Genomic DNA, 27,349 nt, shown 5'->3' with positions numbered 1-27,349 from the left:
AAAAATGACTAATACAGAAAAAACCAAACTTATTTGGAAAGAAGGAATCGGTGTAGGGGACGTGCTAAATGCTGTAAGTATCCTGTGCAGCAAACAAGGGAAGGGACAGGTATTGGGTGGTTGGCAATGGATATATTACTAGTACAAAACCACCATGAGAATCAGTTAGCTAATAAATTAATCAGGAGCTAAGAGGTGAAACAGGAAGAAGTATTAATTTTAGATCTCACTCCTGCCAAACTCTGTTCCTGGCTGTCAAATGGGTTGTCACATTGCAGGCAGGATACGATTGCCATGGAGATGGTTACAAGAACTTTTCCTGTAATTTAGATTTTGCTGGGTTAATATTTCTTTTCCATGCTTCCATAAGAAGAAAGGATTATCTAGATGCTAGTTATGAAGTATGTATTAATAATAAATATCTTTATGTGGGGCGATTTTTGTATTGTTCCTGTTACCCTTTATATTGTGAACCAGGACTTAAGGGCCTTCCCTGTGGTTACAGAGGGAAGATGTAGTAGAAGGAGGACATGGTCGCTACCTGGCAGAGCTTAGGCCGATGCCCGTAGGGCGATCATTCTTGTCTGCTCCTTCTTGTAGCAGTTATGTACACTGCATTTTAATCTAAAGACTGTGAAAATTATGTATATGTATGTTCTTTAGAATACTGAAAGCCTGTACTTTGTATCGTTAGTCTTCAAGTGAAAATTGTTCTTTTCCTTATACTTTACATGCTGTAATTATATGTCAAAAGGTTTTCTCAGCCTTAGGGAAGGATGGTCTCTGTTTCTAACAGCTGTTAAAATATCTGTGAGCTAAGAATTTTAATATACATCATTCTTCAGGAAGTCTGTACCGTGATCTAAAGTAATATGGCCCTGTTAGACAGAATAAGGTAAAAGATACTTCTAATATCCTTGGGTTTTTTCATTGCAAACTGTATTTCTATACCTAAACTCCTGTAGCTCTGTCCAAAAATTTATGTTGTCAGAGCTTTTGGATTCTCCATTGCAATCCTTCACTGTCAGTTTTGATATATTCCAAAAACTTTTTGCCCCGACACCTAGCTGAGAAGTACACAAGTGACTGTGTTATATTAAATGTCATTTGTTGACTGGCTGCAGCTCACATATGCAGTGGAAGGGGTGATGGTTGTCCCTGTGCCAGAGGAAATACGGAAATTTTTCCCTCATGGAATATACCAGGCATGCAAATTAGGGTAAAGGGCAAGAGGGAGATTGCCCTCCTTTTCCTCTACCCCATACAGCTGATTATTGCCGGTGGTGCTGGAAAGAAGGGGAAGGAATTGCACTGGGAAGCAGAATCTCCCTTGGGACTTAGTGAGATTGAAAAAGATTTTCCTTCCATTTCTGAAACATCAATAGGCTGATTATTGAGATGAGCAGAGCTTGTGCTGAAGGATGGAGGAAGGAGAACTGCTTTAGCTGAGCTGCCAGTACAGAAAAATACAGAACCTGTATTTATTGCCAAATTCCAGAAGGATTCTTTTAAAGTACAGCCACAGAAGCATAGAGATGAATGCCTGTTGTGCTCAATGGCATATCCCACTCGGATTACTTCTGAGGGTAGAGCACTAGGTCTAGTATAGCAAAAGTTTTGTCGTTAGCTGAGTTCTGCATCATTCTGACCCTTGCACCTACGTACCCACTCTAAGAGTATTTTTGTTCAGCTAAGAGCTTGAACACTTCTCCCTGCTATTCTTGGAGCAGGAGGTTTCTTCATCCAGGTCACCATCAAAGACAGGAAATGTAACAAGGGAAAATTGTAGCCAGCAGCAGGGACCTAGATGCAGCTGATGAAGACAGGTTGCTGGAAGTGAGGATTTCCTTTCCTATAACTGAATGAACAGTTCTCCTGTTTGCTTCCCCCAGCTTCCCTACCAGCCAAAAAGAAGAACCCTTATTCTTGGATCAGCAGACTCGGAGACTCTGCTCAGAGCTGGAGAGTTGAGCTTGCTGGCCCCACTTTCTCTTTGTGTTCTTGTAAAAGGTTGAGCACTGTGTATCCCAGATGCTTCCCTTGTGCTGGATTCTGCTTGTTCCTGGAGTTTGGAAATCTGCAACAATTTTACTGAAATTCATTGAGTTTGGCAAAAAAAAAAAAAACCAAAACCAGATTCTGGCTGTGTTCAGGTTGCCTAGTCCTTGATGTTTCATTGTTCCAGAGGAAAGACGGGAGTTATTGTGACTCACAGTAAAAATCTTAGTATTTCAGTTCTTACCTTTATGAATCATATTAAAACTGGGGGTTTTGTTTTGGTTTGGTTTGGTTTTTTTCTTGAGAGCTGTAGGGGTCATTGGGCTGAATTCTCCTTATCATTGTCATAATTTTGGTGACCTTGAATTCAAGGTTGAGTTTCATTTCATACGTGTACCAATCATTTGTTAATTATAGATGAAGGAATTGTACTTCAGTATGCTGAAAATTTGCTTGCATCAAAGTAGAGAGAGGATACTTGTTAGTTCAGATATTGAAATTTCTGTTTCATCTAAAAATTCCTCTACGATCTGAAGCCAGTCTAAAGTCATAGATGATGGCTGTTTCTGTGGCAAACTGAATTTTGCCTTTTACACACCACCACAGTTATTTTTATTTGTGCCACATTATTTATAAGAAGCGCTTTCCTCCTCTGTGTCACAGTGTGGCCCAAAGTCATCTGTGTAGATCTACAAATAACTAAGTAAGGTCATTAATTGCATTCTTCCTGTTGACAACAGACTGTGTTTATGAGACATCACCCATATTATGTTTTTTTTTGTAATCAGTGCTGTGTGTAGAACTGTTCAGGCCTATTGTGGTATCTGAAAAGATTTATAATTTCCTGTTAGGTCAAAGGGTTAGAAAAACCTAGGCAATGAATCAGATTTGATGGCATTATTTCTTGTATTTGTGTAGTATTAAGACTTCAGTTTGCTGGTCTTCATTCCTGTTTATCAAAGTGTGATGTACTTATTGATAAGCTTTACTGCTTTTCATATAGAAGATTGCAAAAGCCTTGCACACAGTGAATCAAAAGTTGGAATACAGTGGTCAGTATTTGACTCTTCTGCTCTACTCTTTTTGATCATACCTGTGCTGCCTGCTATAAAGCTTCAGTATCATAGGTTTAGATAGACACATACTTAAGGCTTGGCTTGGGCTATTAGGTCTCAATACTGTAATTGTCATGAGTAAATTAAAGGTCATGTTTTGCTGTACAGGTAAATACACACCTTAGAGGGGATATTTCACATTCAAAATGTATATTTTTCTTTTCTTACTTGTGATTTTTTTTTTAATTTTTTGCAAACTGCAGTGTAAATGATTTATAGACATGAGAGCTTTATTCATTTTGGTGTAATGAATGTGAAACAGGCCATCCTCAATGTTAACATATCCATGGTGACACTTTGTCCAAGCATGAGGAAAAAAGGTACAGGCAGACTTGATAAACTTAACTGGCAAGATACGAATCAAACCCTGTTAAGTACCTCCGGGCAAACCAATCCTCTGATGTGAACAGGAGCTCTGTCGTGATTTCCCTCCTCCTCCCCTCTGTGGTCCAAAATTTAGAGCTCAACCCTGTGAAGTGCTGTGTCAGTGAAAGCCACGTGGGAACTGAAATGGTTAGCATCTTCCAGGATTAAGCCCTTACTTTGGTCCACATCTTGTGCATTATGCGATCTGTTTTTCTTGAACTAATAGATTTCTTTTTCTTTCTCCTCATCCTGAAAACTAGGTTATGTTATGTCGATTCCAAGTCCTGGTTATAAAAGTTTATTCTTTTTTAATGCAAATAAAGTAAAGCTAGCCATAAGGCATATTTCCCTCATAAGAAGATTAACGTACAGAGCTTGGTTCACTTATGTTGTCTTTTGTGCTGGTTTGGTCTTATTTCCTTAAGATGAGATAGCCATCTCTGTGATATTAGTGTATTTTACTTGCTGTAATCTGATGTGCCATTTCTCTCCCCTTTTTTCTCCTTCCCTAAGATTATCGTTGGAGAAACTGCAGTGTTTTGTCTACAGTTAGCTACAAAGGATTTTGAAAACCAAGAAAAAACAATATTAACTGGAGACTGTTGTTATATAAATCCACTGGTGCGCAGGACCATCAGATTCCTTGGTATGAGCAAAATTAATGCTTTCATTTTCTGAATGGTGAGAGTGATCAATCATGTCTTAATTTTTGACCTATTCAGATAACTATACAACATTTAATGTGTAGTCTTCACTCAGGTGTAGTGAGTTCTCTCCTTTTGAGTAGCAAATGAAGCTTTTTGGAGGTTTGAATAAAAAAATAGTTGCAGAAGCAGCGGTAAGAATAGAAAAAATTGGGAACACAAGGGAGAAAAACAACCAGCAGGCCTGGAGTAGGGTGAAGTGGAGAAGGGAGATACCCTTGTGCCATATCTGTAGTTGATAGTTTACTTTTCGTTATGCACACACATAGTAGCCAAAGTTGAAGACATTGGGATATAAATGTGTGTTTGAAGTCAAGCCTGGTTTAGGTACTTTATTAGCCTGGAGATTGTATTATAGTCTCTAGTAGAAAACTGTACAAAATCCATGCTCCACTGATGTCAGCTGTAACTCCCCCACTGACTTTAGTAGATGTGAGATGTCATTCTTTCTACTTAGTTCATTGCAAATGTGTTTGGAGGGAGAAGTACCACCACTCAAAATGTCTACTGAATATTCCCAGATGCTGCTTTTTAATACATGCAGGGATGCCATAGCAGGGCTCAGTTCTGTTGTTTGCTTCTCACTCACAGTTGTATTTAAGAGAAACAGCTGGAGGAATGAAGCCTTTGCTTCATTCAGCTAATCCTCCTTTGCGCCCCAGTTGCAGGGGGAGTGAGGGGATGTGCAGCTGTGTCTGTATTTGCAGTGTTTGTCTAACAGCCATGCCTGCCGCTTGACAGAGCGGTTGCTCGCTGTCACGCTGGAGGGCTAAAAGTCACTACGAATGAGACTGTCTTGTGTAGGTCCGAAGGAGGTTGGGAGTGATGATGAGGAGCCTCTCCCACCCCAGTTTCTCTGTGTTCAATCAGTGCCCGCATTTCCTTCCCACTTGATGGGCCCTCTTTCCTCACAGATGCAAAAAAACCCCCAACATTGGGAGGGAGGGAAGGGGTGAATAACAGCCTCTGCACTGTTCTACCAGATGAGGCATCACTCACTACCCATCATGCTCACACAAAGTGATGTGGCCACCTATGTTGGGGCAGTGCACACCCTTGGGGCTTGCTGAAAGGTCCTTTCTGTGCAGCGACTGAACTAGGCACAGTCCGCTGCTCACCAGTGTCTCGCAGCTCAGGGTGAATTAATGTTAGTGTAACTTTGCTGACCAGCCAGGATCCCAGAAATCCTCCTCAGTCCTCTAGCTTTGCTGAGGACAAAACCTGCCCTTTAGAAATGCACGTTTCTGTGGCATCATGTCTGCTGTGGTGTACATCCATTAAAGTCCCCATGGTGCCCCGTGTTGGGAAGTTGGGAACTGCCAGAACTCACGTTATATTCACAGTGAATTGAAGTATGGGAAAGATAAGGTGATTTGCCCGTGGAAATACAGGAGAAAATCTGTAGCTCAGGTGGAATTTAAACACGCACCTGCTGGCTTTGACTCCCAGTCAGGGTGCTTTGTTTGTGTTTCCTTCCAGAGCTCATTTTCTCGTTCCAAAAGGATAGAAAAGGACCTCAGAATAGCAGAAAACTTTCTTTTAAGTAATCAGATACATGCATTTCCATTCTAATGAATGAGTACGCATACTTAATGCTTTGCTGATATGTCTGATTAAAAAAACCTCTTTAGCAGGAGTAGCTCCTCAAATGTTTAGATCTTTAGCTCACTGTGTTGATACTGTGATTAATATGCCATGCATAGAGATGTACCCAGTAGCAGGCAGATGAAGACAACTCATGCATGGCAATATTGAACTATTCAATACTTCAGCTTCTTTACAGCTGCAAGGGAAAAGAAAATGTTTGACCAGTATGTATTATGATTTTTCAACTTCTCCATCAGGGCCTGAATTCTTCGGTTCTCAGGCAAATTTATTGGGTGAAGAATTTTCCTCTGTCACTTCTGTTTAGTGAACATGGGCAAAAGTTAGGTACCAGTATAGCTATCTACCCCGAACAGGGGAAATTTGTGGCTGGGGGTCCTAGGAGCGCGGGCTACTTACACAAGAGATGTGTGTGCTGCTCCAAAGGATGGAGAGAGAGGAGGTGTGTGGGCCCATCGCAGTGTTGCTGCTGCGGTTGTGTAGGAAAGTACCATTTCCAATGTCAGCCAGGATCTTTAGGGTACAATAAGCATGAGGGTTTTTCATGTTCTTAAATGGAAGAACCTGGTATATTACTATGATAAATATTATAATATGTTGCCCTTGAGTGAAATTGTCGGGAAATTTAACTCTTTGTTTCCCTCTTTAGGAATTTACGCATTTGGACTGTTTGCTACGGACATCTTTGTAAATGCTGGACAAGTAGTAACAGGGAATCTTGCACCACATTTTCTTGCACTTTGTAAACCCAACTATACAGCACTTGGATGTAAACAGTATACACAATTCATCAGTAGCGTACATGCCTGTACTGGAAATCCAGACCTTATCATGAAAGCCAGAAAGACATTCCCATCCAAAGAAGCAGCACTAAGCGTATATGCAGCTATGTATCTGGCTGTAAGTATATTGTACTATTTAATGTCACTATATTTTTGAGAGCAAATGGCTCGCACTGTGAGGGGAGGAGGGAGGAATGGGGAGAAGATAAGACAACTATTGGCTGATTTGTATGTGTAAACCTTCTATGAGTTACCGTGAGGCCTTTGAGAATTTGGTTTATTGGACTTAATTCTGGCAATTACAGATGTAGTGGTTTTCCGAGCCTTTAAAGCTAAGGCAATGCTGAGAGAGGGCAAGTTGTCCAAAAAGGGTTATAGATATAAGATAACCAGGTTCTTGCTTTACTTTTTTCCCATTTGCAGAGAGTGTGGGATGAGGTTTTGTTGGGTAGTAAAGACTAAGGGTGAGGATTGCCAGTGACTGGTAGTGGTTCCTTTCTATGTTTTAACCCAGTGCACATTAGTAGAATTGCACATGGCCATATTGTTTGGTGGGGTGAAGCAAAGAGTGGGCATATGTAAGTGTCTGATCTCTGCAAGTTTCCTGAGATCTGTGCATGTCTTTAGGTACCAGAATTGGTATTTTTTGGTACCTCAGTGCTCATGCAAAGTCAGTTTGGCTCTAATTCTGCAATGAAGTGGGCTACAAGACAATCCAGCCCTTCTTCCTTCTCGCCCCTCTGATCTAGGGAGCAATGAGCAGGGCTAGGGTAAAAACTGGTGTTTACTGCCTCACATCAGAGCTGTTCTAGAGGCTATTGAGAGGTGCGGGGAGGCAGGTGAGAGGCAGAGTGACTAATGAATCTCACCCAAGTAACTGTGCAGTACTCCCTGGCTTAGTTTGGAGGTTCTTGTCTTAAGCAGAAGCACATCTTGTTCTTAGTAAAGTTGACCTCAGCACATGCCTGTGGGGGTCTCTTACCTGATCTGTGCTGGTAATCACAGTCCTTTGTAGCCCTTTCGGGGGCCCAGGGCTGCCCGCATAGTGTCGGAGGGAAACTAGGCAAGTGTGTGTACCTCTGTGGTCATTGCAAGAGTCATCCTGTAAATTCCGCTGGTATTTGAACAGTGGCCTGCCTATGCATGTGTGTTTATGTATGTATGCATATATATGCATGTATATATACGTGTGTGAGTGTGTATTGCTTTTGAGCATATATTTAGTGAGCTGACTTTTAATTCCTGATTGATCTGGAAACTGATACTTGCCAACATGGCAAAGATCCCAACCTCATCCACAGGCAGCATGCCAAGTCCATGCTTCTGAATATGGTTTCAGAACCAGTTGCTTAAAATCTGCAGCACTGACAGTAACATTTACCAAAAGTTCCTTGTGAGCAATGTCTGCTTAAGTGAGGTGGATCATCAGTTAGTACAGGCAAGTGTTATCTGCAAATAAGAGATGAGCAATAAAATTCTATTCTAACTTGAGGCAAGTGTAAGACTCCTAATAGTATTGTCTTTATTTGGGGAGATATCTAAGGCTTTGCTTCACTGAAACATACCTCTAAATTTGGTGCAAGCTATTTTAGAAAATATTCAGCATTCTTGATTTTAATTGCTCCTATTTTTCTCATCCATCTGTAAAGTTGGATTTCCACTGTTGCTATGAGTCACAGTAACTAAAGGAAACCAACTGTTCAGCTACTGAAAAGCAGGAAGGAAAATAGTATTGATACATTTTTAAAAACAAAAAGTAGACATTAGTGAGGTCTAATACCTAGTATCAATGGCTTTTGACATGAGCAAGAGTACTTTATGCAAACCCTATGTTGTCTGTGGTCAATATAATGTTAGCAGTGTCAAAAATTAAAACTGCTGTGTTCTGTTTAATGACTTTATAAGCTTTCGGTAACTGCAGAAGTGAATATATCGTATGTCATTACTGTATTGCAGCATGATGCACAACTGTCATTTCACTGAAGTACTATAAACTGCTGACAGGATTTCTGAATTCTTATAGGCTGCCTAATAAAGTGAATTGCTGTGATGTATCTGCTGAGTTGTAGCCTGCAAATTTAGGTCCTTGATACAACATTAGCGGTCTTTTATTTTTTAATTTTTTTAATTCTGTTGCATGGTTGCAGCTAAAAATACTGTTTATTACACCCCAGGGAAAGAAATGCAATGTTCCAATATTCGGGGTCGTGTCCTTACACTGTCATTATGTTTATCAGGATAGTTGGCCCCAAATAACAACTTTCTCATCTCTATTCACTGGAGTAGAAGATTTAAACAGTAGCCTAGTCTTTGTATGAGCTGTGGTACAACAGTTATTGAGAGCACAGACAGAAAGACCTCCGTATATTACCTAGCTAGTATTTCATAAGCATATGATCTCTGATACAAAATGTGCTTTCTTTTTGGTTAACAGAAATATTTGGGAGAGAGGGAGGGATTGTTACGAATCCTCCCTGGACATTTCAGCCAGCTGTGCACAAACCAAAACCAGCTTAAAGACACAAACAGGCAGCAAGCTGATCCAGAGCCCTTGCTCTCTGAGGGGGCGAAAGTAAACAACATCAGACTTGTGTGATTTCAGCGATCAGCCCATTTAAAAACAAAGCCTGTTCTTTATCTAATAATTCCCCTATCTCGTTCCGTTTAAGTGCAGCCATGTCCTTATCACCTAGCATCTGCGCATATTGTCTTGTTAACAATAGCTTCTTTTTCCGTCCAAGTTCTTGAGTCTTCCTTTTTTCCTCCTCCCTTCTTTTGAGAGTGGGTGGCTGCTATGGTAACTCTTAATTCCTCTCCTTCTGAAAGTACAGTCTTTTTCAAACAATTGTATTGCTAATATTTAGACCTCTCTGTAGTGTTTGCCTCTATTACTTTCTCTCAGTACCTATCCAGAAAGACTTAGCAATGGAAATGTTGAATGGCAGCATTATGGTTAGGCGTTTTCTCTACCCTGCTCCAAACACACTTTCAAGGATCTGGTACATGTCGTCTTCAGACTTTTAAGTTTACTTTTCCCAGTGTATCAAAGTCTTCAAAATGAACTACTGTAAATCTTTTCCAAAATTTCTAAGCAAGCTGGTTGCTACCTGGATTTCTCCTTAGGTGCCTGCTCAACTCGTCTTCGACCTTTTGTTTGTTGTTTTTTTCTTGGGTTAATAAGTTGACTGCATCAGCTTTCACTTCTTATCAGCATTGCAATTCACGCTTTCTCAGCTGGAACAACATCTGCTAACGCAGGTATTAAGGCAAATGCTGCAAGTTTATTAAATATAATATAATTGTATAAGCCACACTGATATGCGTAAGTTGACACAACCTGGACAATTAGAGGTATATTTTGAAGCAGCAAATTATGCACATACTTGGGATTTTTTTCCACAACTGAGGCACAGGAATGAGAAGTCATGAGTCTCTTTTTTTGGTAGGATTTCAAAGCGGTATATGAAGATTTAGTCAGTCTTCCCATGGATTTAAATATGAGACTTGTGACTAACAGTTATCCTTTGGTGCTGCAGACCTAGAGGATTGGTCATTGATAGTTGTAGTTTAAGACAAATTTTAATTCTATGAAATTTTTCTTTTCTGTTGTTCTTGTTGCATTGGACAAGAGTAGTTGGCAGCCAACCTGTCTGTAGGGTGATGTTTGAACTTGGTGTTGTCGCATATGTTTCAGACTTGCATTGAATTTGGAATGATAGAGGAGCAGGTTTAATGTTTTGGTAATTGACATAACCATTAGGTCTTTAGGCTGCTTTTGTTGCTTTGTCCTGTGAACCCTTGGCCTCAAGTACGTCCTCAGGCAGGGCTAGCAGGTAAAGTTGACAATTTTTTTCCTCTCTACAGAGCTTTGGTTGGGCCCCTGACCATCTTTTCTGCAAGGTTCTTGCTCCTGGCATTCTACTTCATGGTCTTTGCTCTTTGCTGTGTTTATAAGTCACTGGGAAAAGACAGCAAGGCAGTCTGGGTCAAAGTGCTGGCAACGTGGTGATATTCTGCTCGGTGTCACTCTTTGATCCAGTCTTTGGATGGAGGCCTCCTCTCACTTGTCCTTCGCCTTGAAGTGCCTGTTTGGCTCATGCTCAATGGGCAGCTGGAGGAGGCATGGCAGGCCTCTCTTTTCTAGGCTTTAGGGAGTGCTCAGGAGGAAAAGGAGTAGCAGAGCCACCTTATTGAGTTGGCTTTGTTGTCCATTTTTTGTTAGGAAATTGAAGAATTAAAGGATTCTTTTGGCTGCTTTTCAGGGGCAATGTTAGGAAAGTGGAATTTCCAGTACGTGGTGCAGCAAGTAAAAGTATCCCGTGATACTGACTGTACAGCTTATATCACGGGCTTCATATATTGGGTGTATTAGTTACTTTCAGGCTGGGTAGTAAAATGACATTACAATTTGATCCAGGGGACTTACCTAAAGACCTCTAGATATTTCTCGTCTGTCAGCTCTTCATTACAATTCAGTTGTTCAAGACAATGACCTCTGTAGACTGAGTCAGCTTTAATTAATATTTAGGTGTATCTTACGGTGCTGGTACACTGAAGGATACCTCTTTCCTTCTCCAGTTGTTTGGAGTTACGACTGTGGGGAGCTTGTAGTGGAAAACTTAATAGTAAGGTCCAGCATTTCTAGAGCTCTCTCTTCCTTTGCTTACCCAAACCCCTGACTTTGAAAGCAAATTTTTGTCTAGAGTCGTCAATAATTACTGCAAAACTTACGGAGAAAGTTGGAGGAGGCTTCAAAAGCACTAAAAAAATCTCCAGTGGTCAGCTGCAGAAAGGCCCAGATGATTTGAGAGTATGACTGTGGTTTGCTCTAGTAATAATTTGACCGAGTAATTATTAATTAAGGAAACTGAAGGGCTTTTAGACTATCAAACAGGATTGTAACTAAACTTTGAACCTGGTTATAGACTACCGTCCACTATAGCCCACTACTTTTTCAGCTTTTTGATCTCTGAGTATCTCTTTTCTTGTAGGTATGATGAATGTTGAAAGTTGTGCATTACTTATATTACTTGCATAGTTCAAGATTCTTTCTTTGATGATAGCACATTATAAAAGCAAAACAAAACATGAGATAATTTAGATTTGGAGCGCTGCCTGGGATAGGTGCCTGTACAGTGATTCCTTCCTCTTTCTGCTTGTCGCTCCATGAGTCATTATTCTCTGCCCACTAACGGACTGGTCTGTCTCTTTGTCAGTCCCCCAGACCATCTGCTTCAGGGAGGACCGAAACAGCAAGCACAGAGGATCTTCCTCCCTGCATCCCTGGGCCCCAGGCTGATGAAATCAGCTAGGAAAATTAACCTGCCTCCTGGCTGGTGCACCCAGACTGATGACTCGCTCCACTAACTAAAATGGGACTCTGGGACCTGTTATGTCTGTGTTTGTTTGTGTGCATAGTCGTTTGTGTGGGTGAGCCTAAAGATAGCTGAAAGAAGACGACTAGGAAGAGCTCGCAGCATAGCCCAGAAGGCCACTTTGTCCTGCACTTGACATACAATTCCTGTTCTTCTCTTACGTGTTTTGGAATCATTTTGTTTGCACTAGATTTAGGACCTATTATACATAAGTCAGACTTGCAACATGACACTTCTGAAAGCTTTCCCAGTACAAGCTAAGTGCCAACGCTATGATTATTCACTATGTTGGGACCTGAGACGGTCATGTCAGAAACCACACAGGTTGCTTTGTCTTCGGTGGTGAATGGTGGTGATTCTGACTCTTTCAATTACATTTTGTTAAAACAACTTCAATTGAAATTTTACTTTCAGTTTATGAGGTTCTCTGAACAATTTGCTTCCAGCATCTTGAAGACTGAAGGTAAAATGTTTGTGTTTTCCTGGAAATCTAGTAAATATTGGTATGTAGAATATTGAGATAACATCCACCTCCTTATGTGAGTGACTCTCTGCCAGTGTTTCCTTGCTGGTATCATCTTTATATCTTTTCATACTAAAATTTTATTGCAGGAAAAAGGAAAAGCAATAGCAGAAGTTCTTCAAGAGAAGATTCACCATTGATCTGATGTTGCAGGAAAATGTGCAGCCTTCAAAATTAATTCTAACTACTGTATCAATCCTTGACCTTATATACAGAATCTTACTGCTGTTGGTTGTTGTTGTTGTTGACTAATTTAAAATATTTCTTTAATTAGATTCCTCCTCTCCCAATTTCTGTTCTTAAAAGGAACTGAGATATTCTTGTTCAGTAAACATCTTTAGCCGTGTAAAAATGTATATTGTCATTAATTCTCATTTAAATCACTGAGCTATTTTCCTTTGTTGATACTGCATTTAATATTTATGAAAAGTAAGAGGAGAAAAATGCTGTCATCTTTTCAGGATGTTTATTCTTTGTCAATTACCGACTGTGCTGGTTTGTAGCTTTTCTTCCAGAATCGAGAAGAAAACATCTGCTTAATTATTTTCTTACTCTTAATGCAAATCAGATCTTTGACTGAGTTGGCTGTGTTAAAATAGTGTACTAGAGCTGCAAGAGGTCAAGTTTGAAAGTGGACACCTATGAATCCTGCCTTGGAAGAGTCTACATTTGTAGAATTTTGCAAATATATAGACTTTTTGCTACACTGTTTCAGGAAAAGTTTACCCTATTTCAACAGATTCTTTAATATGTATTTTAATATAAGACTATTCTTAACATCAGTGGTGTCTGTTCTTTAAAGAAAAGATAGAAATGCTGGAAAAACCCTCAGGTTATTGTGAATAATGGACTGGGCAAGACAATCTTGACTGCACATATAGGAAGGGACTCAGCAAATGGAGGTCGTTATTACTCATGTGAGGCACAGCATGAGTCTGCAGATGTTTCTGCTCACTCAGTGCTTTATCTGAGTAGGGATTTGAAGGACATGCTTGATTGTGAAAAGATTCTGAGAATTTTCTGCAGGGCACTTTTCAGTTTAGCTTTGTATTAAAAATGTTGAAGTTTGACTGAAATACTGCAGAGTCGAGTATTTGTATTGTAATGTGTTTTGACCTCAAAAAAATTGAGATAAACTTTTTGGGTGATGACCCAGTGTTACAGATTACTGAAATATATCACTGAGATCTCCCTTAAGCAAACTACACTCTTTTTTGAGTTGATTTGTCCTTCTCTGTAGTCATTTTGATTTAATATGCCACAATACAGAATTAAATGCAGGATAGCTCCCTGTCAACTTCCCTGTGTCAAATTCACCCAAGCTGTATTTGAAATTTAGTGATATGCTATATATTCAAAATATTAGAATATTTTCCCCAGCACCAGATGTTCTAATGTATCCAGGAGTAGGATGAGAGTCAGTAAAACAGAGTGGTGCTGAGTAACTCAGCATGTACTTCTCTGTCTGTAGCTTGAAGAAAACAGTGGGCCTAAAAAGATGGGAATGAAAGTTGCAGTTGTCTTACCAGCATTCCACGTGGTAAGAGTAACTCACTGAAGAGAGTCTGCAAAAATATGAGGAGCTGAGATAAAAGGATAGTCAGCAAGGGGAGAAACACTGTTTCTTAAATGGTCTAGGAAGAAGAGAGGAGAAATACGGTTTGGAGATACAACCCAAAATTCTTCTTTTCAAACCGTTGCTCTATCTGCATTAGTTGAAAGCTTGCTACTAATTTGCCGTTCATCATGTAAGGTCCACGGAAGATGTATGTGTTGCAGTACTCTGCTGTGATTTTAAGCTTAAGCGTTGATTTGTCCTCTAAGCCATGGACCTTTCTCCAGTGTTTTGAACCAAATTACTGGCAGGTGTTGCTCTTTTCAGACAAGCTCTGACCACTACTTCACTTAATTTATAGTAACTGTAACCACGCTTCCTAAACTTCTTCTTGGAATAACTGGATTATTGCAGCATTTCGTAACTGGTTACCCAGTAAATTCAGCTGAAGTTTCAGACACTACAAAAAAACCCAAAGGACTACCCGGTTCTTGGCCAAAAAGGTTCTGGTTCTTCAATGCAGATTCATCTGTTTCCCTTTGCAGTTCAAAGTGATGGGATTACACACTTGGAGTCTCCAGTGAAACTCCATAGAAAATATTTGCATTCTTCAATCTAAAAACTTCAACTCTCTGTCTAAATGTGAAGGGTTTAGGGATTTCAGTGGTTTAACTGCAGAAACATCTTCTGCAGAAAGTAAATACTTTTTTTCTCAAAAATCTTGTTAGTTGAAGTATAATTTTTCAGTGGGGAACTTTCAAGCGGCCTTAACGACAAGATTCAAGAGAAGGGAAATTCCAAGCTTTGGTATTCGTTTCTTCCATTGTCACATCAGAGCTTGGAAAGTGCTGGCTTAAACCTAGTAGTCACTAATGCACCCTTAGGGCAGAAGAGCAGCTCTGTCATCAGGCAGTGCTTTTAATTCAGTAGTATTGCACAGGGAGAGTTAGACTGCAAGCAGGGCAGATTGATTTCTCAGAGTTTGAATCATAAAAGTTTCTGCATTTAGATTGCTTTGTGTGCTGGGGGGGATTGGTACTAAACATTCTCAGTCACCATCTGTGAAGTACAGGGGTGTATTGGTTCAGCACTGGTTGAAACTATTACACATTATTTATAAAAGCAGATGCAGGCATTTAGTTCAATTTTCACTGCTTTTTGAAAAATCTCATAGAGTTAATCACATGGAGAAGTTGCGTATGAGGAAGAAAGGCCTTTGCTTTACCTTTTCAGGGGAAAGATCTTCTTTTATTGTTGTCAACACTGCCTAGTGAAAACTCAGTCTCTTTACCTCTCTGCATAAATAAATTCATAGATTGGGAATAATAGGATAGAATTGCCTAATTTGCTTGTTCTTTTAGGGGCTTTTCAGGTTCACATGAAATGTAATTCTGCTGTATGGTCTAATTCTTTTTCTACATCCCTAGGAAAAGGGTGTGATGACTTTATCTAGCACTCTACTTACTTGTTTCTTTACCTAAAAAAATGCGAAATACACATAGTTTGTTTCAACAAAATGTGGAGATTTTATTCACCAATTAGTGGGAGATCTCCATCAGTCTCATACTTTATTCCTTTCTAATTTTCAGATGTATATCACCAACACAGTAAAAGCCAGAGGAACAAGGCTTGCAAAACCTGTTCTGTGTTTGGGCTTAATGTGCTTGGCTTTCCTTACTGGAATCAACAGAGTAGCAGAGTATCGAAATCACTGGTCAGATGTAATAGCAGGATTTATAATTGGAATATCTATAGCAGTATTTTTGGTAAGTGTATATCTGTGTCACTTCTGTTTGAAAAAATCAGTCTATAACTTTGTATCTCTTAAAAAAATATTGGTAGCCTTGACTTTTCAGACAGCTGAATGACAGAAGAAGTGTTTCTAATTTTTGTTTTTAATTAATTATCGGTTTTCTTAGTTATATTTACATGCACTCAGAAATGTGAAGTCAAGGAAGGACTCATCAAATGATCTCTTTTGACTTTATTATAAACCAGACTGTAGCATTTCAACCAAGAATTTTTGCATCAAGCCCCACTTTAAGCAAGTGTATATCCTTCAGAATAACATCTAGTTATGATTTCATGTATAAAGTATTAAATTCGGTACAGTGATACCTACACCGATCAGAGAATAAGCAGCATTTATTTTCTGGCTTTAGAGTAACTATTGAATTTCTTTCAGGTTTACATTGAAAATTTATGTTTTTCTGTATCAAAAAATTCCTTATTTAGCCTTTTCCTTTTCTGGAACTGTGTTCCAAAACCAGATGGTTAGTCACAGTTCATGATGACTAGTGTCTGTGTCAGAAAGCTGCCGCTGATCTATTAATCACCTTCACTGATAACTTCAGTGCAAGACTATGGCATAGACTAGTCACTGCTGTTTACTGCCTGCAGGTTTGACTGCCTGGGAGCTTGTAATAGTACTTAATACACCTTTGAATTTTTTCCACATGAAAATACTTTTGAGCTTGATTCTTGGATCTCAAGGTCTTGATCTCAAGATCTTGGATCTGAAGACTTGGCTTAGCTGAGAACTCTCACAGGGATGGCTGAGGTGGGTGTCTTCACTCCTCTGAGGAATGTGAGTGCAGCTTTAGGTCTCCTTTAAAATATAGCTGCTCACACTTCCAAACGTTCCCTTCCATACAAGGTGTCCAATATTTAGTTGTTCATTTTTAAGAAGTTTTTCCATTCTGTTTGTGCCCCTAAAGTCATAAAAGACAACAGAACAGAAAAGAAATCTGTCCCAGCATTTTTTCATATATTTTGTGGTGTATATTGCATGAACTCCGTCAAGTAGCATGACATCAAGTTTAATTGTGTTTTGAAGATACAATGAGTAAACATTGCTGCTCTGCTGAGTGTCTGAATTAGTAGAAACACTAACAAACCAGTATATATCACATTCCTAAATCCCTGTGCGAGAGTCACTGCTCCCCTAAGCAGGTGTAGAGTTTAGTTCAAACCTGGGGATGATCCTTGCCTTCTTATTCTCCCTTTCTCGCTCTCTACTTGAGAAAGTTTTGGCTGTTCAAAACTTAGATGGTACTGGCCCTTCATAGGACTTTAAAGCTATTGCCATATTCTGCTGCACGTGCTCTGGGCATCTATTCATGACATTGCTAATAATTGGTATTCTATTATGCAGCTGCAGTGATGAATTTGCTTTTATATAAGGGGTTTTTTTTGGTTCTCAGATGATGCATGTAACAATAAATTGGTTGTAAATCTTTTGTCTTGAAATATTAATTAAGGATTTCCTGTAGAACATGAACTTCGCATTTGTGTGTTTCTACTGCAATCTGTGACAAAAGCTGGTGTCAGTTCTGCCTCATTATGGATGTCAGGATCAAAGCTCAAAAAAATGAGTTGTTCCTTAGCTATTCTGTTTATCTTCTATTCCCTTCTAGGTTGTTTGTGTGGTAAATAACTTCAGAGGACGTCAGCCAGAACATGAACATTCTCACATGGATAATCTGGCCCAGATGCCTATGATCAGCATACCCCGAGTAGAAAGCCCTTTAGAAAAGGTAATGTCTGACTTTTTTTAAAGACAAATAAAATGTAGCTTTCCTGGAAGGATGGTCCCAAACTATTTTGACAAGAGTGCCAAGGTAATTAGATTTAGAGTATGGGTACATGGCAGTGAAGGAGAAAGAAGGGAAGAATTAATTCAGAGACACTCCTTGGGAGACTCTTCATGTCACCTTCAAGAACAATCTCTACATATCAGTCCAGTTTACTGCTGTAGCCACTGCTAAGTCCATGGAGTCAGGCTGAGTAGATATGAGGCGTCTTTCCTTGTGTTCCTCAAGTAAGTTTAAATAATGCTTTGGCTGAGAGTCCACAGAACTTGAAGTGCTTAGAAAGAAAATCTAACCCCTGAGCCCAAGGGATTGTGCAATTCAGGTACAAGTGACATTTGTCGTATTTCTCTGGGGTATGTCCTCAGGCTAGTGTGGAGCATGGGATGCAGTTCCTTCTGGATCAGCTGTGGGGCTTTTCTCATCAGGTACATGCTAGCCTCAGGACAGGCACCCACTTGGAAATGCTGGGAATCTGACATCTGCGCTAGCAGGGCAAACAACTTAACGTGATAATACTGGAGAGTAACATGGGTCATACAGTAACTGCATGAAAGCCATGATCTCTTGCCACAGCAAATGGGATTTTAGACTAGGACGTGCTAGCAATAGTCTCCTGGGTATGCAAAGACTTTTTGCGTGAGTAAGTATGGTAATGTGTTTAAAATTTATTTTAGTTTCCTGTAATAAAGATTCGTTTTTTGAAGGTGATGTTGTACTATGTGTTAGGTAAGATTATGTCTGAACAATTTTACGAGCAAACAAGCACTGAAATAGATAGCATAACCAAATAAAACATTTTAGGCATTTTTACCAGGGGGAAAGTTTGAAAGCAAATCTAGTTTTTTCTAATGACTTTATACAGAATTCACAGAATTCACAGAATTGTTAGGGTTGGAAGGGACCTCTGGAGATCATCTAGTCCAACCCTCCTGCCAGAGCAGGGTCACCTACAGCACGTTACACAGGACAGCGTCCAGGCGGGTTTTGAATGTCTCCAGAGTGGGAGACTCCACCACCTCTCTGGGCAGCCTGTTCCAGTGCTCCACTACCCTCAAAGTAAAGAAGTTCCTTCTCATGTTAAGATGGAACTTCCTCTGTTCAAGTTTATGCCCATTACCCCTCGTCCTTATCTGTCATTATTTGTTAAAATCTCTTGTGTTACACTGGTGTTCGAAGATAGTAAGCAATTCTACACTGGGCAGGGCACCAAAAGTGTGTTTCTATGGCATTCTTTGAAATCCAAATTACTGCTGATGTTTTTTTCATATTAAGTGTAAGAAGAAATGTTTGTAACCACTTCCCAGTCTATCTTAGTCATTTGGAAGTGGTGGAAGTTGTCCTTTGGTAAGAAATACTCCTAGCCCTGGCTTTGTTACTCCTTTCCTTGAAGGGAAAGATTTTTTTTCAGAATGATCTAATACACCTTTTTGAACCAAATGTGTCTAAGCTACTTCTGCTGATATCTTGTCATAAGGAGGTCAGTCTCATTTGCTTGAACAAGCATTTAGATGATGAATGTGTATCTTCAAAATAATCCATTCAGTAAACTTTCTGTAAAATGTCAAAACAAAACAAGATGTCAGTTGGCTTAGGACATACTGCATTAATAAGAGCATGTCTTAGTAATGTGCTAGGCTCTCTGCAATAGAAGCCATTTCTGTGGCTCAAAAGCCATCATAGGTAATAAATGCACATTCTCTGGCTGTTCATATTTTTAATTTTTTTTCTGGTGATAAAGACCTCATGTTAAATTAGTGTTTCTACCTGATTTGACACCCTCTCGCTCATGATGAACAATGTTCTTTTCCTGAGACTTGGCCTAAGCAAGATTGAGATGTTGTGGGGAAAGCTATGGGAGAGTGTGAAAGGGTGGTGGCAGGAATAATGTTTGCTCTGCTTGAGGATGACCTCTACTATTTGTGACTCTATTATGTGAACCAGCGTCTTTCCATCTGCACCCATATTTCTGTGGCAGTAGAGGGTAGCTGTTTGCTGTCATGGAACTCCTTTCTAGCTAATTAAATCGAGGACTGTCCACAGGGTGTTACAGTTGGAGAGATCTCAGTGTATGGGTTTATCTTTGTCTATCTTGCAAAGCCTTTCTCCGTGTCAGAAAGAGAGGATGAGATGGGAAGATGATTATTTGGAGACTTTGCTATTTGTTGGGAAATGCCACTCTCAGAAAGTTTAAATTTGAATTAGCAAATAATTGATTAAAAAGTTACTTGCATGTGAGTGCTTTAGGTGTTGAGTTTTTGTGGATTTTTTCTTTTCTTTTTTTTTTTTTTTAATATTTAGTCTAAAGTTTTAGATAGAAGCCAGACCCTGTTAAATAAAAGGCACTAAGAGTAATACTTACATGGAACTAAGGTCTAAATTGAGCCATCTCAATTGACTACCATCGCTACAAGAATTGTTAGCTTAGTCTTTGCTTTTTAACTTCCTTCTTATTTTACATTCGTTGTTCTCTGGAGAGAGAGGGGTGCTAAATAATTTGTGTGCTACTTGTCTTTGACTGCTTTAGCCATGTGCAGGTTACTTTTCACTACATTTCAGTTAGGGCTGTTCCAGTTCCATAGTCTGAATGTACAGACATTTACATTTGGCTTATTTAAAATCTGTTTTTCGTTATTCTCAATCTGCAAGCTCCTGTGTCAGTATTAAAGACAGTTTACTGTCAGAAATTAGCTACTGAGAGTAGCACAAATCCTGACTGACTCAAGTTGTAATGGGCTAAGGCAGTGCTGGCATGAAGCAATGCTATTCTCTTACTGATATTTAAAAATAATAGCTATATGGGTATCTGGAAGCGAGCAATTCAAAGATGCTATTTTAAAGCATGACTTCATTAGAAATGTCTACCAGATGCGACCTCACTCATATCAATTTTGTTATAAATTCACCCATAAATGAATAAGCACATGGTGCATCACACAGACCTGGAAGCACCTTATTTTTGTGCTTCCAGATCTGCTACTTGCTATTCCAGTGCTTTTTCCTGCTGGAGAACGAATGCTTTTGGCATGCTTGGCATGCTCTCCGTGCTGCCACTGTCTGAGTTCTGGTGGAGGTCAAGAGCTACATTTGAAGTGCACTTAAAGAGGAATATGTGTACTTGTAATATTCTGAATTGAGCTGCTGCTGGTTAATGACAAGGGTAGATCTCTGTTTGCATGGCACTTCTGTTTAATTGTGGTGCATGCAGATGATTAAGCTGTTCTGCACGGGTACCCACTTCTCATGCACTCAAATAAGCCGTAGTTGCAGAGTGTCTCCTTGAAGAATCCTTGCCAGAGCTGGCTCAGCAATGCAGACTTATTGCTTTCACCTTAACTACATCCATCCTCAGAATTAATGAAAAGAATGAAAGCCAAGAAACCTCATCACTCACCCATCTGCTCCTTTTTCTCTCCTATCTCTGACCTTCTTCATCTCTTACAAGACAATTCGTGTTTCAGTTAGCTGGCACTCTCCTATAGAGAGAGAGGAGGCTCTCTTCCTACCACAGTGAAGGTTAGAGACTCCTGTTCTTTTGCAAGAGTTACTGGGAAATAGAGTTATTTTGGGTGGTACGTGGAAGAGTTTAAAGTTCAGCTTCATCCAGTGCAGTCACAAACTATTTTTTCTCTTTCAGGGGAGACTGACATTATTTCACGCTGAAGTCACCTGAAATTGGCAAGGGCTTACAGAGGGCTCCTAAGCGTCTTGTAGTAGTTGCTGACTCTCATAACCTTCTTTTTTTTTTTTTTTTTTAATAAGTATTCTAGCTTTGGAAAAATTCAAATACAAAGGGAACACGGAACATTTTAGGACTAATTGAGGCAGTAGATAGAATACTGAGATAAGAGGTTTTAGGAGGAAGTGTTGGGTTAGGAGATGCACTGTGGTACATCTCCTGTGGAATGAGACAATTACCGTGTCTGATCATCCGTGCTTTCTGTAGCTGTTCAATATTACTTATTTGTACAGTGGGTTCTTTGCAGTGCTGTGCTTGACAGCTAAGCTGCATTTATCCCCAAAGGCTCTGCTTGGCATTCCTTCATAGTGCTACTTCTGCCAGCAATGCCCAAACCATGTTCCCAAACACACTCACTGTTCCTTGTTACAATGAGGTTTCTTATACTCCACCCATAGGACAGACTCTCCAGCATGACTGTGAACTAGAAGCGGATAGTTTATGGCCCCTCTCTCTCTGCCCCTCCCTCTCTCTGACACAGCCATTTCTAAGTTTTTAATAGTGAGAAGTATTTGGAATTCCTCTCACAATATGTGACATTCTTGTTGCTTATCATACCAATTGCCAGTGACTATTAGGGTTAATTGTCTCAAAAATCTTGAGTTTGGCACTATAATTCTTGTTCTGTTGTTTATGGGCCAAAGGTAATAGTGGTGATAAAACGTTTTATCAATAGTAAGTATAGATATTGCAATGGATTCCGATAGTATTTTGAGACTGAGACAGTTTCCCCCTTCTGTTTTTAAAGTATAATGTTTTTTTCTGTTTACTCCATCTTGATTATTCACAAGACATAGAACAGCTTCTTCACAGTGTCAGAGAAGGGTATTTTTAATTTTAATTCCCAGTGTTACTGCTTTTTCCGTAGTCTTAAGCATTTTGGTACTAAGTCGTCTTTCATTGGTATGTGAACTTGTGTGTACACAGCACAGCCTAGGGGGTCCGGTCCGGTCCCTGGGGCTCTCCAGGGAGACTGATCGCCCATCGCTGAGCTCACAGGCTAAAAGCAAAACGCAAAGATGTTTTAGCTCATCATACTGTGGGCAAATGAGGGGAAGAGTTTGTACCTACTTCTGTTACTCAAAAATATTTCAGCTGAGAAGTATCCAAACACTGTTGTGCTTGATGTCCAAAAGTGTACATAGTTATCCATACAGCGTTTTGATACGTGTATGTGTATCTCCAGGACGGCTTGACTAGAGTCTGCGTGCTTGCATTAGCTTATAGGCAAGTTTTCAGATTTCTGTTGTCATGATACGTGTCTCTTGATAATACGGTATGTTAAAGGAGATATATTACAGCATTGTTTCACGCACAGAAACACATACCCAGGAGAGGCAGCTCATAAAAGATCATAAGCAATTTTGTTTCAATGTCAAGCATTTGAATTTGCATTCATGCCCTACGCTTCTGCTTAACTCTAGTTCTGGGGGACTGTACAAGAATTATTTCTGTTTGAATGCAAACTGTGATCACCACATCGAATGTTCAGATAAAATGAGACTTAAACACAGGACATGGAACAATACATTCAGTGTGACCTCCTCAAATATACGTGTTGTAGGCGTTACGGAATCAAGGGATTAGTAACAATCAAGAAGATCCTTTGCAACGAAACTCCCTCAAAGCACGCATCATTAGGTTCTTCTCCTGGATATCAGGAATGGACCGTTTTGAGCATCTTCATATAAGGCAATAAATGTATGTGCGCAAGAGCGCACATGAGTGTGTGTGTGTGGATTTGAAGCAAAGGCAGATGCAGTGTGGCGGCAGCGTTCTGTGCAGGTCTGCAATGTTTTAAATGGGGAATTTCGCTTGAACTCATTCTTTTCTCTAAAAATGTGATTCGTCCAGTAAAAGCAGAAAATATACTTTGCTGACCCAGAGAACTGTATGATAAATTATTGTTTGCCTGAACTACTACAGTAGTATTTTCCTATTTCTTTTAACAAACTCCAATGTATGAAGGACTACGAACAATTTTTCAAATTCCTGTTTTCAAAAATGGAATAATCTTTTTTAGGATGATGATTAGTTTTGAATATGTCTAAATGTATTCATGAGAGCAAAAACTGCAAAGCGCAGAAAAGTTTTATGGATTTTTTTCAATGATTTAACATTATAGAATCGCTTATAAACAGAAATTAATTAAAAACTTAACAGAAGATATACAGGTATGGATCATTTCCCCTCAGAAACCTGCACTCAAGGCTTAGCCTTTAGCTTTCATTTTTCTGTTAATGGTGTGAGAGCACGGTTATGAGCATGCTTTGTACACGTGGTGCTGACACCAAACTGATACTGTCCGTTTAGAATGAGTAATACAAAAGCTGGTGTGCCTGTCTGTGAAACTGCTGCTTTTGAGCAGACCCTCAGCGTATTCTAATTCTTTTGAGTACTGCGGGGAAAGTCATTTCCCATGGAGCTGGAGAAGCTGAGGTCTTGTGCATGGCTTTTTGCTTGTCTCCTGCATCTGCGTGAATCTGTTTGCTGACGGTGGTTAGTATCTCACGCTGAACTTTGTCACAGTAAATCTAAGCAGAAGTAAAAAAGCATAGTAAAAGAGTTGAAATGCAGTTGTTCTAGAGGGATACTGTTTGTTTTTTTTCTGTAAAGAATCTCAGCAAGGCTTATTTGTACTTTTCCCTGAAATAATAACATATGAAAAGCGTGAATACCCAGACAGTTGCCTGAATCTGTATCAGTGATTCTTGCCATCAGCAAGTGATTAATTTTGACCTAGTTATGCATCACCCTGCTGAGTCCATTGGAAATGAATTGACAAGTCTTCACTAGGGTCCAAATCAATAGCTCTGCGATCAGTAGCTTAGTGGTTCTCTCTGAGGGTTTATTGAGGAAGGGTTGGTTTTTTTCTGTGTTATTATATCCCATGCTCTGCACGTCCTTTCAAGGATGGTAACCTGCTCATTTTGGAAGTATAGCTGGCAGGAGTGTGAACCACATTCTCCTTTCCTAAGGAATAGTTATCCAGTCCTGAATTAATGCCACATGAAAGAGCATTTGGTTCTCTGCATCACAGACAAATGTATGTCACATAGAGAAAGAGATAGCACACAGCAGGACTTGAATGAACTGATTAGAATAAATAACGAGGATTTTTTTTTCCTGTAATTCCTCATTTTTAAACTGTCTTACATATCAACAAAGTGAATAATTTTAGACTGATGCTAGTTTAAGTTGACAGGATAATTTTCAGGTCTAAATAAGGAAAAATAAAGTAAATTCTGTGAGGAAAATGTCATAATAGCCTCACAGCAACTCCAGAGTCATTGAGGTTGCCTAATGTATCATCTCTCCTGTACTGAAAGCAGAAGTTGACCAGCCAACTAAAATGCTTTGAAATGTTAACGTTTTGTTTTCTAATTAGGAAATCTAATTTTGCTTTTCTTCTGCAGAATCAAAATCTGGAAACAATTACATTTGCTAATATTGTTTACTGAAAACATTTTCACAGAAAGTTCCACTATGATTTTTTTTTTCCTAGTGCTTTTTAAAAAATGTTCTGGCTGTGATTTAATCATTGTTACTTATTTAAAATATATTCACTTTTGGAGAAGAATGTACATTACTATTTGGTGGTGTTCCCTTATGAAAGCTGTCATAAAATACAGCAAGAACTAGAGCTAAAATGCATGTTATAGGGGAGGGGGGAGAGAGCTCCTCCTCCTGGACACACCACAGTTATAGCAGAGAGGAAGCAAAGCTGCCACCCTTGTTTGGAGAGAGGGGAACAGGAGACAGCTCTCCTGTGCTCCCACTCAGCGTACTTTTGAATTCTTTCTGTGATGTGAAAATCAAAGATGCCTGCCTGTCCCACCCCCTGCACAGACAAATATCCAGACAGTTTAAAGAAGAACTGAGAAATATAAACTTGTGTGGTGGCCACTGTTTCTCTCCCGCACTTTCTATGGTGTGTGATAAGGGATTTTTCTGAAGGACTTACAACAACTTCCCTTAAGCAAAAAAAAGGAGATCTATCCCACTGTCCATGAGTTATCTACATCCCCCCCTCCTCTTCAGCTTACACCACCTCTTTCCTGACTTTGGTCTGCTCCAGGAGGGGAGGTGATGAGAAAAATCTGCAGTGCTTTGTGTGGTACTATTTCCCTCTGTGCATTATTGTGCTGGGGAACAAACATGTGGCTTGACATCAAGATTCCCTTTGCTAATTTTACACATTGCATGTTTTATAAAAAAATGGTGGTAATCAAGGGTACTGTGTGCCTAAAGGGAATGTGCAGTTCCTTTTGGATCCTGCACATCCATCCCTCTGCAGTTGAGTCTTCATCTACCAAATGTTTACAGAGGCACTTGCTTAGGTACGAGCATAAAAAAGCAGCAAAGCTCTTTGGGATGCTGCATTTTTACTGTGTGAAGTCACAGGTAGAATGTTCACATTCTGATATGCATCTTCATGTTCATAAGAATTGTCCTGTTGAAGGAAAGAGGAGAATAATCTTGGAAATGAAGAGGACACTGTAGTGATTCTGAGAAACAAATTTTGAATATGAGTTCTCAACTTCTGAATGCAATTTTGTTGTAACATTTTGCTACTTGATTCTGTGCCATCAAGCTCATGAGGAGCAATTAATCTTTAAAAAAAATGCAACATTAAAATTGTATTAACACTGAAATAGAATATTATAATCTGACATAAACTGTAACTTTAATTTCTAGGAATTTTGCTTTAAATTATGAATAAGGTACCAATAAAAGTACAGCTAACTCAATTATTCACATTGTTACTTAATTTTAAAAGCCCCATCTAAAACTAAAATATTGTAGAACCATCACACCTAATTACTTTATTCAGCGTACTTCCATATTGAGTCTTCAAGCGGTCAACAAAGAATTGCTATGGGAGCAAATGAGAGCACTGCAGTTAAAACCAGTTTTGTTTTTATCATCCTGCAATAGTCTTCAGGCATAAGGCTGTCCCTAGAGCATGAGACAAAAAATTTCACAATGGCAACTGATGTCTATCTGTGTGGTTTCTGGGGTTTTATCTGTTTGTTTTTCCTTTAACTCGCAGAACCACATCACGGCCTTTGCAGAAGTCACATGATGTTGATGCTGATGCATATTCACTCCATTGGACTTCATCTCTTTTCACAGCCCACACACAATAATTGCAGTGATTCAAAAATAAGAAATTTTTGGAAGTCCTATTTCTGACTTGATTTTTACATCATTAAAATGATACCAACATTTTGAAGAATTCTTAAATATTAGAACGTCACTTTACTTTCTAGCAAAAATATTAACTGTTTACTTTTTGATGGAATGGGACAAACTGAGCACTAATTATATTTATCTGAAAATACCCTCTATTTTGGCTTCTCATTGTTTTTAATGGTTCATGTACCTATTCCAACAGAACTTCATATTTTGATTTGACTTTGGTTTTTAAAATCTACATTTTTAATTCAGCATGAACGTGTTTCCATTTGAGGCGGTTTCAGTGTATAAAGACTAGACAAATATTACGTTCTGTATGAAAATGCTGTTTGCACATTGTATTACACTGTATTCCATGTAAGATATCATTCAAACAGTATGTTATATGTAAGACTGGTGCTTCTGCTTTTGAAGAGAAAAAAAAAATGCCAATTTTTACTGTAATAAGTATTGTATCATAATTAAAAGTTTATTTATTTGGATATTTTCCTGACATAATTATAGTTGAATTGTTGTTTTGTAGTTCTTGAACGTCTTGGATGATATATATGTATCTAGGTTAAAAGAAATGAAAATAATATAGAAAGTTTGATCATTGATATATTCTTTATTACTAATGATATCCCATGAAAGGTTAAGGGCTCCATTCTTAGCTCAGCATATCTGATGGGAAGCTGTGCTATTCATAAATTGTTTAAACAAATTATTCAAGGAAGCCTGCATCTTCTCATATTTGTTGTACACCCTGATATTATGCTGGGAGAATGGCTGCTAAGATAAGAAGAGGGTCACTGCCTT

General features: G+C 39.2%; 1 protein-coding gene across 1 annotated transcript; it reads left to right on the top strand.

Annotated features, from left to right (window-relative positions):
• Nucleotides 1-4: 4 nt before the first annotated feature.
• On the top strand, nucleotides 5-27,248 carry LOC104286332 (lipid phosphate phosphatase-related protein type 5). Its single transcript, XM_009884908.1, has 8 exons — nucleotides 5-73; nucleotides 506-565; nucleotides 1,893-2,003; nucleotides 3,993-4,125; nucleotides 6,438-6,688; nucleotides 15,613-15,789; nucleotides 17,440-17,559; nucleotides 26,406-27,248. The coding sequence occupies exons 1-8, from the start codon at nucleotides 5-7 to the stop codon at nucleotides 26,436-26,438; spliced, it is 954 nt and encodes a 317-aa protein (XP_009883210.1). The 3' UTR covers nucleotides 26,439-27,248.
• Nucleotides 27,249-27,349: the final 101 nt, after the last annotated feature.

The sequence above is a fragment of the Charadrius vociferus genome, unplaced genomic scaffold (assembly GCF_000708025.1).
Source record: "Charadrius vociferus isolate BGI_N301 unplaced genomic scaffold, ASM70802v2 scaffold163, whole genome shotgun sequence".
Classification (NCBI taxonomy): domain Eukaryota; kingdom Metazoa; phylum Chordata; class Aves; order Charadriiformes; family Charadriidae; genus Charadrius; species Charadrius vociferus.
This window is presented reverse-complemented; position numbering and strand designations above follow the sequence as displayed.

What these genes read in the sequence shown, in the direction of transcription:
- LOC104286332 (XM_009884908.1), top strand. Translation starts at nt 5, where the DNA reads ATGACTAATACAGAAAAAACCAAACTTATTTGGAAAGAAGGAATCGGT. An exon ending in CACTTTCTCTTTGTGTTCTT is followed by an intron (nt 2,004 to 3,992) that starts GTAAAAGGTTGA and finishes TCCTTCCCTAAG; the next exon opens with ATTATCGTTGGAGAAACTGC. An exon ending in TATCTATAGCAGTATTTTTG is followed by an intron (nt 15,790 to 17,439) that starts GTAAGTGTATAT and finishes ATTCCCTTCTAG; the next exon opens with GTTGTTTGTGTGGTAAATAA.